Source organism: Sander vitreus, chromosome 7 (assembly GCF_031162955.1).
Source record: "Sander vitreus isolate 19-12246 chromosome 7, sanVit1, whole genome shotgun sequence".
NCBI lineage: Eukaryota > Metazoa > Chordata > Actinopteri > Perciformes > Percidae > Sander > Sander vitreus.
In genome coordinates, this window is record NC_135861.1 from 21,301,268 (window position 1) to 21,314,862 (window position 13,595).

General features: G+C 41.0%; 1 protein-coding gene across 1 annotated transcript; it reads left to right on the forward strand.

Moving 5' to 3' along the window:
* Positions 1 to 3,116: 3,116 nt before the first annotated feature.
* On the forward strand, positions 3,117 to 11,791 carry LOC144520325 (prickle-like protein 2). Its single transcript, XM_078253996.1, has 8 exons — positions 3,117 to 3,248; positions 6,864 to 6,977; positions 7,090 to 7,227; positions 7,756 to 7,959; positions 8,793 to 8,979; positions 9,596 to 9,750; positions 9,896 to 10,697; positions 10,797 to 11,791. Exons 1-8 carry the CDS (start codon positions 3,117 to 3,119, stop codon positions 11,759 to 11,761), a joined length of 2,697 nt encoding a protein of 898 aa, XP_078110122.1. The 3' UTR covers positions 11,762 to 11,791.
* The last annotated feature ends 1,804 nt before the right edge of the window (positions 11,792 to 13,595 follow it).

The following is a 13,595-nucleotide window of genomic DNA, read 5'->3' on the forward strand; positions in this document are numbered from 1 at the left end:
TACAATACATTTTTAAACTTACTAAAAAAGAAGGTAGTGGACTCCTCCAAAATGTTAGCACTTTTTCTACAGCAGATATTTTGTCATAGCAAGTAAAACTCATGCTAATAATTATGGCCCCTTTTCATTTAAGCCATGTCACAGAGTCAGCATGCACAATACAATAGCCCCAGCCATCATTATTGTTATTCGTTACACCTGCGGTTTTCCTGCTATGACATGTCCTTTGTGAAAAAGGGTTATTAAAAAACGTTTTGGTCAAACACATTCATTAGGCAAACTTGACTTCAAGAAATATTCTGACATTTTGGGAAATACACTCTTTCTTACCTGGAGGTAGAGGATGAGATCATCTCTGTGGTCAGAAGAAGCTCTGTGACATGTTTAGCCTAGCTTAGCACAAGCAATGGAAGCAAGGGGGAGACAACTCGCCTAACTCCACCAAAAGTGCCTTCCAAAGCTGTCGTATATACACACATTGTATCTTGTGTATTTAACACTTGTAAACATAGCAAACAAGACATTGTTGCTTAATGGGCAGTTTGCTTATACAGATTGGAGCCATTTCTTAACAAACAACAGTGAACATAAGCTGCTTCTTGAAAGTTATGTCATAGTAAACTTGCCAGCTTTGCACACTTTCCCATATCTGAACAAAACTCAGATGTGTAATTGTGGCTAGCTTGTTAACATACAATATACAATATATAGCATAAATAAGGCAATTTTGGAGCTGCTGGAAGGCATTATTTTTGATTAAGGCTTGCTGTGTTTCCTCTTGCTTTCAGACTTCCTACTAAGCTAGGCTAAACCAACTTTCTTCAGCTAGCTTAGCTATAAAAAATTAAACTATAAATTAAGTGACTAGGAATGTTTGAAAGGAATAGTTTGACAATTTGGGAAAAAAATTCTTGGCCAGGCGCAGTAACTTCCTGCAGTCTTGTCATTACCGTGAGGTTGCCAGGAAACTAGTGGAGACTCCAGGAAGTCACTGTGCACAATGTACCCAAATCGTAATTTTTACACTTACATTTTTGTACAGATTCAACAGAGAAGCTATGAGGTACAACATAGTAGGCTAATAGCTAGTAGGTGGATTTTGTTAACTTCGGACAGAACCAGGCCAACCTGTTTCCAGTCTTTATGCTAAGCTAAGATAACTGGCTGTAGCTTCATATTTAACGTACAGACCTGAGTGGTATCAATCTTCTCATGTAGCTCTTAGAAAGAAAACGACAAACATATTTCCCAAAATATTTTGAGTAGCCTATTTCTTTAGTTCTGACAATAAAAACATCAAGTGAATTTCAGCACTATAAAAGATATAAAATGAAAACAAATGCTAGCTTAGCCTATTACCCAGATGGTGAGAAAGTGAAATGTATATTAATGCCAGAATGTGGTTAAAATTACAGTTTCTTGAGCAGCTCACTGGTGTGATTTTATAGTGCCAACATAAGTCACATTTGAACTGACGTCTGACTGGCGCAACAGGCTGCAGTCTTCTCAGCAGGCCCACTCTCACTCAGCCTCAGTACACTAATGAATAACAGCCTTGGGCCAGGCTAAAGGCGCAAGGTTACATACCTGTGATCTCTCCTCACAAAGAAATCAGCAGCACCCATCTTAGAGAGATACAGAGAACAGTACTCAGCTCTGCTTGGAAGGAGGCTGACTCACTGGCTCTGTCTATGGAAACTTCTGCTGTTCCTTGGCCACTGCTTAAGCTCTGTTTTTTCTGTTAAAATTTTTTGTTTCCCTACACTTTACACTAATCGACTGTAATATCTCTCCACTCATCAGCTTTCAAAATAACAAGCCATGAGATGTGAACAGAAGTCATTGTTTCTCTCCTTGCTGGTTCACTAAATATTGTCGTTGCCTGTAAAATGAGTTGCATTTCATTTTCATATTTTGATGGTGGAGATGATACCTACTCCTGTTAATTATTCATGTGTCAGTAATGTGTGCAGCTGTTCTCCTCTCAGACAGAAAGAAGAAGGAGGAGGAGATTGAATTGATCTCTAATCTATTCATTCAAGTAAAGCAGTGAATGCCGATACAGCAGCGTTTCCGGATAACAATGTCTTGGGACTGCATTGTTAATATGCATTGTTAGTACAGATCGTTTTTTTTAATATAAAGTACTGTGATATTACAGATCTGGACCACTAACATTTTTGTGATGGCAATGCTGGTCTGTCTGTCAGTCCACCACTTTGGTCCAGACTGAATTTGTTTGACTACTATTGGATGGACTGTACATTCATGGTTCCCAAAGCATGTATCCCAGTAACTTAAGTGATCCTTTGACTTTACCTGTGGCGCCACCAGCAGGTCAGATTTTTCACTTATCCAGGGAAATATTTACTCAGTGGATCAGCACAAAAATTAGAATAGACATTTGTGGTTCCCAGAGGATGAATCTTAATGACTTTGACGATCTCCTGACTTTTCCTCTAGCACCACCAGCAGTTTTTGTGAAAAATGTCCAGCCAACTATTGAATGGATTGCCATGAAATTTGGTACAGACATTCATGATCCGCTCAGATTCATCCAGCACCATCATCAGGCCAAAATTAAAATGCTTCCAATACTTCTTATGACCAGATTGCTCCAAAACTAATGACATTCCCATCAGCCTCAGCTGTACTTTGCATCCAATGCTTATCAGCATGCTAGCACATTAAACTAAGATGCATGTTAGCAAGCTGACGTAAGCAAAACCCCACTGTGCCCAAGTACAGCTCTAGCTTGGCTGTAGACACTTTGATATACCCTGAATGCATTTTACAGAGCTGGACCACTGATGTTTTCTCCTGTGCATATGCGAGACAGAAAAGTATGGTTCATAACATTCATTTTTTTCTATAGCCCTGGTACACCTGATGTTTACCACTAGTGGATCTAAATCTGCATGTTCCACATATACCCTGGAATACTAATAAGAAGACTTGGTTACCTCCTATTGTTTTCTCTCTTTGCTCACTCTCCTACTCTCTCTTTTTATTTGAACCTTCTTTTCTGCCTCCTTTTCACTTTCTTGTCTGTTTCCTCAACAGGAATACCTGTGTCCACTGAAGCGATTTGTGTAGAGGAGCATGTTGTGACAGCTATGTCTCTGGAGATGGAAAAGACCATCACCAAGCTGATGTATGACTTTCAGAGGAATTCCACCTCTGATGATGACTCTGGATGTGCACTGGAGGAATACGCCTGGGTTCCCCCCGGCCTCAGTCCTGAGCAGGTACACAAGCTCCACAGTCTTCCCTTTCAAGTCAAAGATATTCAACCCGCACAGTAGACACCCCTTTCCCATCGCTCATAAGTGCTTCATTAGCTAAAGCTTTTTTTTGTCCGGCATAGCCAGACCGTATCAAATCGAACCGAATCGGTCATAAGAATTGAATTACTATAAAGCATCTGTGGCATTTTCCTAATAATCCTGAGATGGAAAATTATCTGATCTGAAAACAAGACCATGTATCATTATTGTTTTTAAATCTCCTTCATGGTGTGTTAGTCTCTTTGAGTTGAAAGGGGGGAAGAGGAGGGAAGGGCATGGGGTGACATACAAATCTCTAAGGACATTTTTCAGTCAGTGTTAAAACTGACACTGTGTAGGAACAACGTTAACAGAAGAATGACATCATGAAAAGGAACCACAGACTGATTAGATGATTGCATTGTCTGAAGAACAGATTAATTAAGCAAACGTCTCAATCACTCTGTCATCAAAATATGTATTAGTCAACCTTTTATATATTCAAACATGTATGTGGACTCCCAATCCACATAGTAAAGCAATAAGCAATTTCCCTGATTACCATCAAGTAGATCAGGGGTCTTCAACGCCAAGGACCCCTTAACTTAAAGAGAGTTGGAGCAGAGACCCCCTACTACACATGTTGTATAAAATAAAGTTGCATATTAAACATGTGCCTACAATAATGTGTAGGGAGGCCTAAAACCTTTATACATATCTTTTTTGCATCAAACTCAAACGATCAAACTTTTTATTCTTAATCATCACATACACACAGTACAACGTGTACAGCTATACATACAGCATCCGGGGAGCAACTTGGGGTTCAGTATCTTGCTCAGGGACACTTTGACATTGTGCATACACTGTGAATATAGTCTGGCTATTGCCAGACCAAGCTCAATCTTTTAAGATTGAACATTAGTCTGGGGAGTCTGCTCTGTATTAGAGGCGAGATCAACTGGCATAGTTCAAATGACTCTGTACGCAATTTGGAGGCCCCCCCTGCATTGACGCTGAGGACCCCTGTTGAAGATCCCTGAAGTAGATGATTATAACATTTCTCCAAAAAATATGAGTAATATGTCACTTTAGAACTGTTCAAATATAAAATTCCCATTTAATGAATTTGGTATGCTAAGCCTCAATGTGTTCTGTATTTTAGTGTATTCTTGCTAATTTAAACCCAGAGGAATGGAAGTAATTTGAGTCGGTGAATGTTTGGATGAATGGCAATGTGTTTATGCATCCAGGTTTCACAATTCCCTGTCTGGACTCATTTGCAGTTTAAATGCCTTGTAATTGCATGCATGGCCAAGCTTATGTAATCAATTGTGCACATCCAGAGGAAGATATTTCCTCATCATTTCTTTGTTTTTGTCCGTTGCTTTTGTAAGTTCTGACATAAGATGAGTCCAGTTCTGTTCAGCTATATTGGGTATAAACACTTGTCTTTATTTAGTAAGGGCAGCACTAGGGCTCTGTTAACAGATGACAGGCTGGGCTGATAACAGTCATTTTCTCCAGTCAGCCATCTTGACAGAATGCTCAAAGAGGCTGCATTCTCTCTCATCCAACAGGCAATTGTAGCCTCCTGTTGCTTTCTTAATGCATTTGAATGTAATGATTTTTAAGCCTGTCACTTTGGGTTTCTCTCCGCACAATGTCATTAATGTGACTCAAATTTTAAAAGAAAATCAGTATTTCATGCATTACAGTTTATCGAGCTGTCCAAACTCAAAATTGGGGTTCACATACAGATACAAACTGTATCAGTATAATATTATCTAAATAATACTTTATATTATTTATATCATATTTTTATTGTTCATTTTCTAAAACTAAAGTTATTTTAAGAGCTTGAGAATACAGGATTTGGTGGGATAGAGCCTCTCATAATTTGAAACAGAGCTGAGACTTTATCAATTAATCAATTAGTTGATCAACATTAAATTAAGCGACTACAATTTTGATAATTATCATTAAAGTCATTTTCTACAAAAACAAAAATACCAAAAAATCACAGCTTCTCAAATGTAAATGCCTGCTGGTTTTGGACTGTAAGTTGGACAAAATAAGCAATATGAAAATGTCACATTGGGCTCTGGGAAATTGCAACGGGCATTTTTCACCAGACCAGAAACAATTAATTGATTAATCGATAATGAAAATAATCATTACTTGCAGCCATAGATAAGTTTTCCATGAGCTCAAAACACAGAAGAGCTGTTAAGGAAAGTGTTTTTGCAGCCAGATAAAATACAAAAAATTCAGCATGAGACTGAATATTCAGTGATATACTTGGACTTGAACTTTAAAGCTTACCTGTTTCCTTTCATAATAAGATCTCCTCATGTGAAGAGGCAGATAGTTATTTGAAGTTCCTCACTTCAAATAACCCAGACTTGCAAACCTGGCCTAAGGCTCGGTGTCAAACTCTACAGCCACAGCATAGAATAGAACAAGTATATAGAAGCTGAGGGGCAGCAATCAGAGACGTTTCTTTCCCTCTCACCCCACTGATTATGTAAATTGGATCACAAAAACCTCAGCAAAATATATCTTTACACTGCACTGAACACTAGACCACTCAGTGTCACAGGCTGTTTTACCGAAAATCAGAGACAAGTGACAAGATTGCTTTCCTTTCTTTGAGTGTTTACCCCTTAAACACCAATCAGGTTTTCTCTATTTCACCCGCTAACTTGCAAAAATAAAAGGAGGTCACAGATACCAAGTCCTACTGTATCGTTAATTCTAACTGCAATACCAGCATAAAGATTTCCTTTAAGCAATGTGAATAGTAACTTAAAAATGTAGAGCACCTGATGCTGTTCAAGGTTGTCTGCAGCAGCAGCAGCAGCAGCAGCAGCACAGAGCTCATTGTGCCACACTTTGAATCCCAGACACTAATTTCCAAGGGCAGTGATGATGGAGGGCAAAGCAAAAACAAATTAAATTGGCATGAAGACCATGATAAATTCATCTCAAAGTAATTTTAGATTCATTTAGGTGGGTTTGTCACCATGAATTAATGAAATAATGTAGATTATGTAAACTAGACTACCTTTAACACAGCATAATGGACTCCGTTACCACTGTGCAAGTCAGCACTATATCTTACGTAAAGTGACTGTCATCAATATATTTTATAATAATAATAATAATAATAATATATCACACATTACTAATTGTATTTAAAAGGTGTCTTTGTGTGCATCTTTCAGCTCATTGTTTAGATTTTCCAGCCACACATGAACTGTTTTGGTTCACTCTCACTGCTTTATCAGCTGTTTTCAGTGGAAAACGGCATAGAGACAAACTTAGCAACTAGCATAGTGGAGCATTTAGCAGCTAAAGAGACAAATATTTATCTGAGGATAAGTGGAAACCAAAACAGCTAAAAAGAGAGTGAATATTTAACTTACCTTCATCACATGGCCAGAAACACAACTTGAAATGAATGCTAATGTTGCTAACAAGTTCATCATCTCAACTTTATAAAGCGACAATATGTCACTGTTTTTACAGTGGCCAAAACATCAACGAATGCCGGTTTAATATTTGAATATCACCACATGTTTGATGTTGTTTCAGGTGCATCAGTATTATAACTCCTTACCAGAAGAGAAGGTCCCCTATATAAACAGCCCTGGAGAGAAATGTCGTATCAAACAACTGCTTCACCAGTTGCCACCACATGACAATGAGGTAAAACAGCAAAGCAAATTTCTCAATTTTTACACGTTTACTTTGTTATGACTTTGAGTAGTTAGCATTCTAGTTTTTATGATAATGCCTGATGATGAATCGTGTTGTTCAGATGCGTTATTGTAACTCGTTGGACGAGGAGGAGAAGCGAGAGCTTAAGCTCTTTAGCAACCAACGGAAGAAGGACAGCTTGGGCAGAGGCAACGTCCGTCCTTTCCCCCTTACCATCAATGGGGCGATCTGTGAAAAGGTAAAATCAGCAACTAGCCTGTTGTTCTCCATTTCACTTATTGAAGATATCAATGGACAACCCAACAACTTTTTAAGGCTTCTTTATGTCTAAAGAAATTGCATGATCTAATATATCTGTATACTTCAGACCATTTTTAAAATTATACTCTCGGTTGTGCTCGTCTGGGCTTCTTTTTGATGTTTCATCATATGGATGAAAGAGATATAAAAATAGGAAACATTTAAATCTTTAAAAGTTATTTCAAATACCATCTTCTTACCCTCCCTCTCCACATCTTACAGTTTGTACTAAACCTACCCTTTCCTTTCTTTACTGCTCCTCTCATCACCTCCTTTCCTTTCCTGTTGTGTTCTCTCCTTTTCTCTCCTCTCCTCTCCTATTGTTTCCTCCCCTCTCATCTCTCCTTCCTATTCCTTTTCTATTCTCTCCTCTCTCCCTTTCTCTTTTTTCCTCTCATCTACTTTCCTTTCCTCTCTACTCCTCTCCTCTTGTCTCCTTTCCTCTCCGCTTTCTCCTCTCCTGCAGTGTGGTGGTCAAATAAATGGAGGGGACATTGTTGTTTTTGCTGCAAGGGCAGGTCATGGAAAATGCTGGCACCCGAATTGCTTCGTCTGCAGCATGTGTGAGGAACTGTTGGTGGATCTCATCTACTTCTACCATGATGGCAAGATCTTCTGTGGCCGGCATCATGCCGAGAGGCTGAAACCCCGCTGCTGTGCCTGTGATGAGGTGCGCCTATCTGGGCCTCGAGCCCTTCAGGGTTGGAAATGGCTGAATGGTTCATAGCCCAGAGACTTGGATGTGGTTAAAAACTGGTCTGGAGAGAAAAGATGTTTCTTGCCATGTCTCAGAAAGTCTGCTTGTTTTCTAACTGAAATGTGTGGAAAGCTGGCCTGATATAATAATAATAATAATAATAATAATAATAATAATAATAATAATAATAATAATAATAAATAAAAACTCTGGCCACAGTGCTCTGCACTAATTAAAGACTGGTCAGGTTTGTTTATTTGATTTTCCTTACTCATAAAAAGCTCTGTAGGACTGAGATCACTAACCCTAACCCTTTTTTTAACAATAGTTTTGGATTTACTTGAAATATGAAAATGTGCAAATATGAAAAACTTCCACTTTGAATGTCATAAAATACATTTAGGAGTAATGTGTAGATCATCATTGTTATTGGATTCATTATTAGGGATATGTCAGATGTCAAATTTTCTAAAGTTATCCAAATAAAACAATGAGAGGGGGGAAATAATTTGGTGGAATTGCAAACAACTCACTGACATATGCAACGTGTGACAAGGAGTTTCTCTTAAAACTTAAGAGCCACTTTTATGTTACAGGGGTAACATACAAATATTATGAAAATAGTAATGAGCAAAGGATGGAGCACTGAACATCATCACCACCCAAGATGAATTTGCTTCTTCAGCAGCAATAATAGTAATCTTTGAAATAGGTGTAATGGAAACTAGTTTAAAGCCAGTTAAAATCTTCATTGAATGTCTGTGTAGAATATCCTCGCTGATGAATGTAATGTCTTGATCATGCAGATAATCTTTGCTGATGAGTGCACTGAAGCAGAGGGCAGGCACTGGCACATGAAGCACTTCTGTTGCTATGAGTGTGAGACCACCCTCGGTGGCCAGCGCTACATCATGAAGGACGGACGGCCACACTGCTGCAACTGCTTTGAGTCCCTTTATGCAGAGTACTGTGACGCATGTGGAGAACACATAGGTACAGCACGTTTTACTGCGGCTTTAAATCCTCTAACATATATGAACTGTTACCAAAACACATGGACATGTTTTTAATCATAGAAAACCTCTAACAGGCATTTATTGTAAGTGTGGGTGTTGTCAGCTCAGTGAGCCTTGTGTGCCACAGCTGTGTGGAGGCGGAGTCAGTGCAGTGAGATGTGGATGGTTATTATCATCCCAAGCTCCAGTAACAGTGAAAGAGTGTGTTTCAGAGGATGCTCCCATGTTGAATCCAGATGGGAGCTGTGGAAGATGATTCCCTAGCTGGGGAGCAGGGCTGGTGAAATGTATCTTACAAATCGAGCGATCATGTATGGGCACAGAATCACAAATGTTTTTGTGGAGTTTATACTTTTACTCCATTTCAGCACTTAATGACATAACCTACTAGCTAATGGCTACAACAGAATGTGGATTGTGTTCATTAACTGCACAGACTTGTAGAATAAGTATAAGCAGTATAAGAGATAGCTGCCATCACAACATTATAATTTTTAAGCAGTTAAATCTAGACCACTTGTGTATTTACTAATGAATTTGCTCCTGGTATGTCATGTTATAATATTATGCTTGTTTTTCCCATTTTACCAAAGGCATTGACCAAGGCCAGATGACGTATGATGGGCAGCACTGGCACGCAACCGAGGAGTGTTTTTGCTGTGCCCGTTGTAAGCGCTCTCTGCTGGGCCGCCCCTTCTTGCCAAAGCAGGGGCAGATCTTCTGCTCACGGTCCTGCAGCGCTGGACAGGTGTGTCACCAAAATTATGACTTATTGTTATATTTTAAAAAGTGACCTGTAATGGTAATTTACATTTTTGTGGTTTAATTAAAACAGTTTGTATACATATGTACAGTTTAATAATTGTACTAATCTGTTTTATTTGAACCATCAGGATCCAGATGAGTCTGACTCCTCAGACTCGGCATTCCAAAGCGCCCGTTCCCGTGAATCCCGCCACAGCACCAAGATTGGCAAAAAGGAGCGCAGGAACACGGAGCAGGAGCGGCGGAGTGCCGAGGCCCGGCAGACAGCTCCTCCACCCATGCCTGACCGTCTGTCTGCTGAAATTGATCCTCTCTCTGTTCAGATGGACCGGTTAAGCCTCTCATCTAGCCAGACCCCGAGCAGGACACCAAACCGCACTCCGAGCCGCACTCCGAGCCGTGCCCCAAGCCTTAACCAGGTGTGGATGAGCCGGGATGACCCCTACGTCCCTGCTGTCTATGAGGGCTCCCAGGGGGAACCCTCCCCCACACCAGCACCTATACATCTGCTGGGTCAGTGTAACCCCAGGCCGGGCTACAATCCCAACGCAAACGCTCATCCTCCAGCTCAGACTGCTGCCAACCCAGGGAAGAGGCCTGACTCCTGGGGAAAGGAACAAGGCAATGCCAAGAGGACCCCTATGGCTGCTCTGAGGGGCCACTCCTTTAATGAAAACTGGACCCACCAAAGCCAGGATGAGTTCAGGCCCAACAAGCTACGCACCCAGATGAGTTTCAATGAGATGTCTAGCCAGAACCAGGGCTTCTCTGACAAGAGGAGCATTAGCCTGCATGGATTCCAGAGAGACGGCAGACCCCCGCTGACCAGGAGGAATCCCATCAATGCCATGAGCTTCAATGAGCCCCTCACTCCTCTAGAACAGACTCCTCGTGGATCCATGGATTCCCTCACTATGTCCAATGCTACAGGTAAAGTGATGTAAATGATACAGTATGGTATGATAAGATATAATAAGATATAATGCCAAATTACATGAAAATGTGACATGTCATTTATGGTTTCAACAGGTAACTCTTTGGACGGGGTCAGTAAGCGTCAGGAGCATTTGTCTAGGTTCTCCATGCCCGACCTGAGTAAAGACTCAGGTGTGAATGTGTCTGAAAAGAGCAACATGGGTACCCTCAGCTCATCAGTCCAGTTCCACAGCACAGAGTCGCTGTCCTCCTCTCGCCCCTACACCAATAACATGTATGCTCCACTGAGAGTTGGTTACCCGCTGCAGTACTGGGATGGCCCACAGCCGCTGGGCTTTGACGGCAAAGGTCGTGTTGGAATGATGGGCAGCAGTGGAAACCTGCGGATGGCTCCAATGAGCGACAGAATGCCCCGCCGACGCATCAATGGACAGGAACCAGTGTCACAGCAACAGCAGCCACAACCAAGGCGCCGCAAACACCACCGTGGAAACCACGGTAACAGTCAACACCGCAGTGGCCGCCACCACAAACGCTCTCGCCGCTCCCGCTCTGACAATGCCCTGCACCTGGTGGCGGACCGGCCCGCTCAAATGGTAGAGCTGCCCTACCGTCGCGTCCAGGAGGATTACGATCGCTTCCCCTCCGGTAATGCTGCTCGGGAGTTGTTTGGTCTTGAGCCAGGCGGGTACAGACAGCAGCCCCAACGGCCCTGCCCCCGCACCACTTCTGATCTCACCCTGCAGAATGCTGGCTGGCATCCTGTGGGGCTGGGTGGGCCATGCTGGGGTGATGGGTACATGGAGGCTGCTGACCCCTGGTGCTCCAGCTGCTCCTCTTCTTCCGAGTCTGAGGGAGATGAGGGTTATTTCCTGGGTGAACCAATCCCTCGGCCCGTGCAGCTTTGCTACATCAACAACGAAGAGCTGCGCCATCGCTACAGCCCCTCTGGGATAGCTGCCCATCACGGACCTCTGCACGGACCTCTGCACGGACCGATTCATGGCCAGCTGCACACCCGCCAAAGGAGGAAGAGCAAAAACTGTATACTTTCATAGATATAGAGCAAAGAGATGGTAAGGGATGAACAGGAAAGAGAAAGAGATGAGAGGGAGAGAGGTAAGGAGATGGTTAAAGCAACAGAGAGGTGGAACAGAGGGAGTGGGAAGGTGAGAGTGAGACAGTTGACAGTGTGTGTTGGGTTTGAAGAAAGAAAAGGCCTATTTTGTGTGCTTGTAAGCTTACACAACTCTACACCGGGTAGTGTTTGTGTACACCTACACAAAATGATCTAATCATAAGAGGAAGCTCAGCTGGCTTACACAACAGAAATGTTTACAATGATAGAGATCAACTCATCTGATGGTACCAGGAAACACGATGATGAATTTGACAACTAAATATACCATGGTCAAGGTAAATACCATGATGTATGTGTGTGTCTGAATTCATGTTACAAAGAGATTGAACCATTCCTTTACAGTTTCAAAAAGGAAGGTAAAACTGGTCGAACTGCAGCAATCTGACTGAAACTTATTCTATGTGGACAAACCAGAAATTGTGTTGGGATAGTGAACGTTACATGCTAGATTCCAAGCTACGTCATTGTTTACCTCAGTGGAATTCAAATGCTGCTGGAATATAGTGTTGGCTCGCTAGCCCTGTTATCACTTTGTACAAATAGTCTGTTGAACTTTGTGCTCTACATAGCCAGCTCTCCATGCTTTACCAAGGACAGAGCGCTGGACAGCCTCTGCTCCTTGAACCATTCAGGCACAGTAACGTCAGGTATGGTCCCGTTTTCTCTTCTGCAACATGCTTGTTTTTTGAGTTACCCTTAGATGATTAAGAATGATAAAAAAAAATAATAATGCTTACAATAATAATAATAATAATAATAATAATAATAATAATTATGAGAATATTAAATAATAATACCTGTTAAATGTATATATAGTAATAAACTTAATAAACTAATGGATGTAGTAATGTAAATGTTCTGTACATATGGTCTTAAATATTTATATATTTTGTAACTAAAGAATCATTATTTGTATAACATGATGTAGAGATAGGGAGACTTGCATGTTGATTTGTTGTTGTTGTCTCATACTGAAAATAAAGTGTACTTCAATGAACAACCAGCAAGTTGTATCTATAAGTCGTTCTGATTGGTCAGCTTGAGTGACACATTAGCTGTTCCACAGATCCATACTGCATACTATTTCTAAGCAGGTTTTGTAAATGCTCACATTGGAAAAAAAGAAAAAAAACGGCAGACATTTTGACTTGTCATAGCAGGGAAAGCACAGGTGAAACAAATTTCCTCAACACAATGGCTCACTTCCATCAGGTGTCCTAGTGAGCCAGCATGCACAATACCAGGACCCTGGAACTGGCTCACCTAAATGTAATGCAGGCATTTTTGATTTGATGATTTACACCTGCTGCTTTTCTTTCCATGACATGCCAAAATGTCTGCTGTGAAAAAGGTCTATTGTCCCACAATTCAATGCTCAAGGGAAATGGAGGAGCTGCTTACAGGTGCAAAAAAACAATAACCACTAAGTACAGCTGAGGCTGATGGGAATGTCATTACTTTTGGAGGTATTTGGCCATAAATCAAATATTGGACAAACTAAAGTTTTGCCCTGATGGCAAAGCTAGAAAAATACCAATCAAAGATATAACAATTCATTCTCTAGTTACTATCAATATATGTACCAAATTTCATGGCAATCCATCCAATAGTTGTTGAGAAAAACACAATGGCCTACAATTCCCATAATGCAACTGGATAGCATATTTTTTTAAACTCTCAATGCCTGGTAAACTGACCTTCAAGTGCCACTTTAATAATTGTGACCAAGATATGTACAGAGCAGAAGATTG

Coding starts and splice junctions, on each gene's coding strand:
- LOC144520325 (XM_078253996.1), top strand. CDS start 3,117: ATGTCTCTGGAGATGGAAAAGACCATCACCAAGCTGATGTATGACTTT. Junction 8,980..9,595: donor CGCATGTGGAGAACACATAG/GTACAGCACGTT, acceptor ATTTTACCAAAG/GCATTGACCAAGGCCAGATG. Junction 10,698..10,796: donor CACTATGTCCAATGCTACAG/GTAAAGTGATGT, acceptor TGGTTTCAACAG/GTAACTCTTTGGACGGGGTC.